Source organism: Pteropus vampyrus, unplaced genomic scaffold (assembly GCF_000151845.1).
Source record: "Pteropus vampyrus isolate Shadow unplaced genomic scaffold, Pvam_2.0 Scaffold659, whole genome shotgun sequence".
In the NCBI taxonomy this organism is placed as follows: Eukaryota; Metazoa; Chordata; class Mammalia; order Chiroptera; family Pteropodidae; genus Pteropus; species Pteropus vampyrus.
In genome coordinates, this window is record NW_011889440.1 from 33,580 (window position 1) to 40,844 (window position 7,265).

The following is a 7,265-nucleotide window of genomic DNA, read 5'->3' on the forward strand; positions in this document are numbered from 1 at the left end:
GAAGTCAGTCTTGTCTCAGTGGCAGCTGGCAAGCAATGAAGGGTACTTCCACTCGTGTCAACAGGAATACTGGCCAGGCTGGGTCACAAATGCCACATCCCCGGACTCTGAGATCTCAATTCTCTTTATCTTCATTCTCCTGCCTGCACAGCAGTGGCCTTGATGACAAGAACAACCCGGGGAGGTGATGGGAATCCAAAACCTGTAGATTCTTATCTGACGATGATCTGTTCCCCAAGATACATGGGTCTGAATGTTGAGGTGTTTTTGTCCACCCTGATGCTGCACAGCCAGTGGAATATTTGTGCATGTACTTTTAGAGGCAGCATATCCCATGGTGGTGGCTGGGTCTCCTCCAGCCCCTATTTATCCAGTCTTATGGATTACCAGTTATGGTTCCCCCGTATTGTTACAAGTGATTTCTGTACATCAGGGTACATGGCTCCTTCACAGGACCTGGGGGAGATATTCCACTCGACTGTACCTGGCATTATCTAAACCGTGGACAAGCACTGGAGGTTGTCACAGCTGCTCCCTCTGTGCCCACAAAAAATCCTGGCATCCAGACCACAAAGTCCAGGGGGCTGTTAGTTGGCTATAACTGTCATAACAAAGTACCGCCAACAGAATGGCTTAGACAACAGAGGTTCATTTTCCCACAAATGTGGAGTCTAGAAATCTGAGAATAAGTTGTCAGCAGGGTGGATTTCCTCCGAGGCCTCTCCTTGGCTTGCAGTGGTGGTTTCCCTTCTGTGCATATCTGTGTTCTCACTTCTAAGGACACCATCCATATTGCTTAAGAATCTACCCTAATGACTTCATTTTAACTTAATATCTCTTTAAAGCTGTTATGTCCAACTAAAGTCACATTTTGAGATATTGGGGGTTAGAACTTTGACATATAAATTTTGGGGTACACACTTAGCCCATAACAAAGGCTTTGGGTCATAATGCAAATTAAGATAGAAAAGTGGAGAGCTTTTATTCATTCATTCATTCGCAATTACATTGTCCTCTCTAAAACATGAAGTTTGGTTACTAATGAAATCTGTTCTTCCTTTCATGCCGGCAGAGCTCAATTCTGCTTTCAAACTGCCTCTCAAAATGAAAAGAACACCCAACATTAAAGGTAATTAAACAAAAAGGTCTTTATTAGTGCAAAAACCAGAAAAACGTGTAGCACAATTCCTGGGTTGGTGATTTGGAAGCTGCAAAGATTTATCACAAGCCTCACATAAGACTAACAATGTTCCCAAGAAACATAGTCTTGCTTCACAAGACACCACCCAGAACTCAGACCAGGTCCTCTGGGCTACACTAGGTCATATCGAAGCCCAGTAAGAGAGTATGGAATGAGGCTCCCTTGGGTGTCCCAATCACCAGTAACTTCCATCAGCAATGAGAGAGCACAGAGGTCAGATTCCCTAAGCATGAGGGGTGGTGACTGATGTACACTGTGGGGACCTGCCAGGCAGCAGAGCAGAGGCAAAATTACTTCTGCCACAGAAACTGGCAATGACTTAAGTCTATCAGGACTCTGGGAAGATCAGAAAACACAGTGCAGCGCCTGAATGTTTTCCAAGTAACTGGAACACATGGATAATCACCCCACTGTGGACATTCAGACAAGCCAGGTTATGGCTGCCTTGCAAAGGTTCTCCTCCAGCGTAATCATACTAAGCAAAAAAATATCACAGAGTCCCCTATTTGAAAGCCTTTCTGCAGTGTGAACCGAAAGTGTGGAATGACGACAGATGATTGACTAAAGGAACTATGACAGTCGCTACACTCATAAAGGCCTTGTTCCAGTGTGAACTCTGATTTTTATGAGACTGTATCTTTGGTTAAAGAATTATCCATATTCTGCATATTTGTTGTAGCTTGGGCCGCTATAAAATAATATAAACTTGGGGGCCTATAAACAACAGAAATGTATTTCTCCCACTTCTCAAGGCTAGACGTCTGACATCATGGTCCCCATATGGTCAGGTCGTGTCTAGTGAGAACCTGCTTTCTGATTCACAGTGACATCTTCTCTCAAAGGGCCTTAAACAGCAGAAAAGAGCAAGCTCTCGCCTGACTCTTGCAAGGAAACGAATCCCATTCATGAGGGTTCTACCTTCATGACCCATTTACGTTCCAATCACCTCCCAAAGACCTCAACTCGTAATCACATTGGGGGACAGGGTTCTAACGTATGAATTTGGGGGAACATAACATTCAGTTCATAACATCACTCATAAGACCATCACCTAGTGTGTACCTTCTGGTGTTGAATGAGACTAGAGCTTTGGCTAAAAGATTTCCCACATTCACAGCACTCATAAGGTCTTTCTCCAGTGTGAACTCGCCAATGTTTATTGAGGTTGGACTTGTTACTAAATAACTTCCCACATTCGCTGCACTCATAAGGCCTTACTCCAGTGTGAACTCTCTGATGTTGAATGAGGCTAGAATTTCGGTAAAAGCATTTCCCACATTCCCTACACTCATAAGGCCTTTCTCCACTGTGAACTACCTGGTGTTTAATGAGGCTGGAGCTATGGCTAAAGGACCTGCCACATGCACAGCACTCATATGGCCTTTCTCCAGTGTGAATTCTCCCATGGTTATTGAGGTGGGATCTTTGGCTAAAAGATTTCCCACACTGACTGCACTCATAAGGCCTTTCTCCAGTGTGAACTCTTTGGTGTTCTAAGAGAATCGACCTGTAGTTAAAGAATTTCCCACATTCCTTGCACTTATAAGGCCTTTCTGCAGTGTGGACTCTCTGGTGTTTCATGAGGTTAGAGCTATGAGTAAAAGTTTTCCCACATTCCCTACACTCATAAGGCCTTTCTCCAGTGTGAACTCTCTGATGGTTACTGAGGGTACAGCTTTTGCTAAAGGACTTCCCACATTCACTGCACTCATGAGGCCTTTCTTCCGAGTGAACTCTCCAATGTCTGTTGAGGCTGTAACTTTGGCTAAAGGATTTCCCACATTCACTGCATACGTAACATCTTTCTCTACTGAGGACTCTCTTGTGATGAACAAGTGTGTGTTTGTACCTGAGAACTTTCGTGCATTCTTGAGGGCTGCGATGAGTTTTCTGCCTGGGAAAGGCTGCCAGACACTTGGTTCCAGCGTTTGGATTTTCTTCAGTGTTAGTGGCTTGTACCTGGAGAGGTCCTGAAGTGGCCGGGAAGTGCTTCCCAACCTCCCAGCAGGTAAAGGGCTTCCCAGAAACAGGAGCTCTGCAGTCGCTGATCCCGAGAGGCTTCTCTCCAATGTTCTGTATCTGGTGCTGAGGGAGGTCTGCCCCGAAATGTAACTGCTTCCCACGAAGGACAAGCCTGCACAGCTTCCGTCCAGGATGTGTTCCCTGATGCTCAGCCAAGTACAAAATGTCTTTCAACATGGGGGTACACCTCCCACACGGGTGGGCCATCTGGGAAGACAGACCTGCTTCAGAAATCCTGACCTGTGACATTCTTCCTACAGAAATGCTCTGCTCAGGTGCCTCGTCCTCTGCCCCACACCACCAACCTGAAAGAAAAGAAATATGGTAAAGTGCACGCTGTCTGAGGTAGGAGGGGGCAGCCTGCACGCCACTCTGTGTTTGACACGACCAGGAATAAGTCTGAGGATCGTTTACAGAAGTGAGGAGCTGGGTTCAGGTTGAGGATTCCTTAGTAGCACTCTTGGCAGTACTGGGCTATGAGGTGACAGAATGTGGGAAGCCTCGTGAAGCGAAGGTGACACCACGCAGTGCAGCACAGGGAGGAGAGGCAGGTTCACAACTCACTTCTCTGTAAACAAATTTTAGCCAGACTTGTCTGCTGGGAGTTGACACCGTAACACTGGGTAAAAAAGTACTAGGCTAGAAAGAGCACAAAATGCGGGCAGAATTCAGAAGGGGAGCGCAGGGGCTCCTTCTCGTTCCTGTGAGAACGTTCGGCAGGATCCTGTCTGCAGCGGACCCACCAGTGCTGTGAAGAAGGGTGTATCCGGGCTCAGGAACAGCCGACGGCACCAGAGCAGCTGGCGCTCGAGGACTGTCTACGCGCGCACATCGTGACGGCAGCAGAGGTCAGCGCTGGAGAGCACCGCTGGCCACGAATGAACCGTGCGACGCGGAGGCCAGAGATGTGAGAATCAGCCCGCGGGCCGGACGTTAAGAGGAGAGGTGACATGCAGAACTGTCAGTTGGCGAAGTGTCACGAATGGACATGGAAAGGCAGAAATGGAATGCAGCCTTTGGCTTTGGAACCAAAATCAGAGTCAAACAGAATAGGTTTCTGGTACGGTTGTAACGCCACCCTGACATCACACGCTCCGCCCCCAGGGTGCTACTCCTCAGGACCAGGCTCCCTCTGAGCCCATCTTGCTGTGGGTGAACTCACAGCCATTCTGTGGACCACTGAGGGCTCCCCACCCCACCCCCAAGACGAGCAATGACATGGCCCCCGCGTGATGCACGTGCTAAGGGACAGGCAGGAGGTGTGCAGCCAGGAACAACTCAGCACATGACAGACCGAGCAAGAAAACTAACCACTACAGAGCCACTGAGGAGGGTCTACGAGAACATCCCATTGTCCACCTGTGCAGTGACAACGTAACGGAAATGAAGTGACAACGTAACAGGAATGGGCGACAACTCTTGGCACAGGCAGGCACGCGGCAAGAAGTAAACCTTGGGCAGGGAGTGGCTTTGGATCTGCACAAACCTGCCTGGCTAAGGGGACAGCAGGCAAGGTGGGATCCACAGCGGTGACCGCAAGACAACTGACGCTGGGATCTTTCGTGGGAGGCTTGGGGTAGCGGGTGTTGGGCACGTTCAAGAGAGAGCCGTGCACACACCTCAGCCCAGCCAACCACGCACTTACCCGGGGCCCTGGAGGAGCATGCGGTGCCGGGGTCCCATGTGAGAAGGACAGACTTGGCTCTGGGGTAAAGGGAAGGGCAAAGACCAGCTCAGGGCACAGAGGAGGGTGTGAGGATCTTACCCAGGGAGGTCATAAGTGCCAAGTTCTCCAGCATCACATCCTGGTGCAGGCGCCTCTGAGCCTCATCAAGGAGATCCCATTCCTCCCAGGAGAAGTACACGGCCACGTCCTCAAAGGTCACACTGCCCTGGCATGATGGGGACAGATGAAACCACAAACGGCTCTTTCCTAAGGACCTACAATTCCTCCCCCATCTAATGGCCCATGCCCATTCTCCCCAGCTCCCCATCTCAGAGGAAAACGCGGGCCCTCGTGCCAATGACAGACACTGCGCTCTCCTCATGAAGAACACACAGATTTCTGGGCTCTGGGCCCGGCACAGAAGATTCTTCCAGCTCCCAGTGGACTATTCCTCCAGTACAGCCGAGATCACGAAAGTGCCAACAGGAGGGACCTGGCGGTGTCAGGCACACTCCCGCTCCAAGTGCACACAATACTTAAGAGGACACGCCCAGCGCAGCCACATGCCCAAGGCCACCGACACTTCACTGCCCCACTCCATAGCCTCTCCCTGCCCCCCACTTTATAGGTAATAGAATGACCTCCTCCCCCAGGCAACTGCTGAGGGTGAGATCCTATCGCAGAGTTATGTAGACAGCCAAACATACGACACTGGACACTGGACCGACGACACTAACAGCAGTTTAATCAACCACATATATTCAGAGCCGTGGGGTGGGGGTAACACGTGGGGGCTGTACTACGGAAAACAGTGAACAGCCAGGGGCTGTGGAAGTGCGCTTTGCAGTATCGAGAGGGCGAAGCGCCCCTAGGTCCCAGCAGGAGGATGGAACTGGTTGATCTGAGTAAGTCCATGGGCTGGTAGAGAACTAAAACCTAATTAAAAAAAAAAAAAAAAAAAAGGGGCGAAAGAAGAAATGGGTCTGGCATCCTTGGTAAAAAGAGATCGCTTGAGAGTCAAACTTATCCGAAGGCGCACAGTGCGGGAGGGAACTTGCATTCGGGCCAGTTCAGGCCCTCCGGGTTTCAGCAGATGTAAAGGCAGCACCTAACAGTGGGACTGACGCGAGGCCTCACACTACAGCCTGGCAGAAAACAGCCAGAGTGTGCTGGGCGAGTTCAACCGCGATCTCATATTACCACAGACTCCCCACTGCACCCGCTAGGGCCGCAGCTCCAGCCATTTCCACAGAAGTCTCCCTGTCTGACGCGGTCCCTTGCCTCGGGCTTGGCCAGCCAGAATCACGGTGCTCTCAGACGCCCACGCCTCTCCGCCACTTCTGTGCTGCACCTGCCAGCCCTCAGCAGTCCGGACTTCCTGTTTGCCTAAACTCATTCAAAGCTCGGCCCTACTGCTCACCCACCTCACGCCCAGTGACTCTCACAGATGACGGTACGTGCCCTTGACCTGATCCTCCAGGATGGATGAAACACCCCGGGCCCCATCAAAACTGTCACAAAATTCTGGTGGGCGCATAGCACGGAGAATAAGCACCAGCTCTGGCCTAGGCGTCATCTTGCTTCAATTATTCCTAGGCCTCTGCTTCCACCTCATATCCATTCTTCGCTTGGAAGCCCTGGTCACCTGCTAGACTATCCTGTCCTCCGCGTGTCTTCCCTTCATGGCCACTTAATTGCCTCACCCGTGTTTGTGAAGACCCAAACATCGCCCAGGTACTCAAGCAGACCCCACCCTCCCCTACCTGGCTCCCTAATAGTTTTGCCACCATAATCTGCAGATTACCATTCCTAAGTGTGACCACAGCTCGCTCACCTGGGTCCACACCAGAACATTTTGGATGTTTCTATGGAGAACCCTTCCCAGATTTGCAGACCTGTGTCCAGCTTCCCAATTCATGCCTCCACTCAGTGGTCTGAGAAACACCTCAGACTCTTAACATGGCCAAAATAAAGCTCTTGGCAGCCTCAGTGAACACATCTCCTACTATAATCTTCCTCAGCTCGGATGATGGCACCTATTCCTACAGATGCCGGACACAGGGATCATCCCCGAATCCTGTATTTCATTCTTTCCCTGTCCACATTAGAAAATCTAGTTGCTCCTTTTTAAAACAAGCATCCAGGATCCAACCATTTTTCCGAAGCCACCATTCCGGTCCATTATGCCTCACCTGGAGTTACTAGTAGCCCACAGCCCGATCTTACGTTCTCCTGCCACACCGCGCAGTCTGCAGCCTCCCTACAGCCATATGGAGGCTGGTAAGACCTTTTAAGATCGCCTCCCTCCTCTGAGCTAAACCTCCAGTTACCTCCAGAATAGGCGCCCAAGTTCTCAGGCACCCTCGCTGTTGGTTC

The 7,265-nt window shown here is 50.4% G+C and overlaps 1 protein-coding gene across 6 annotated transcripts in view; it reads right to left on the reverse strand.

Annotated features, from left to right (window-relative positions):
• Positions 1-1,123: 1,123 nt before the first annotated feature.
• The window catches only part of LOC105309029 (zinc finger protein 501-like), a 9,504-nt gene continuing 3,362 nt past the window's right edge, over positions 1,124-7,265 (reverse strand). For 2 of the 6 annotated variants that reach the window (XM_023525973.1, XM_023525971.1), the window contains exons 2-3: positions 4,989-5,115; positions 1,124-3,528 (exon numbers count right to left, since the gene is read on the reverse strand). In XM_023525973.1, coding sequence (XP_023381741.1) covers positions 2,249-3,528; positions 4,989-5,022 — 1,314 coding nt within the window. In that variant the 5' untranslated portion in view covers positions 5,023-5,115 and the 3' untranslated portion in view covers positions 1,124-2,248. Of the gene's footprint in view, positions 3,529-4,988; positions 5,826-7,265 lie in introns of all 6 variants that reach the window. The other 4 variants (XM_023525975.1, XM_023525974.1, XM_023525970.1 and 1 more) reach the window with 3 other exon arrangements.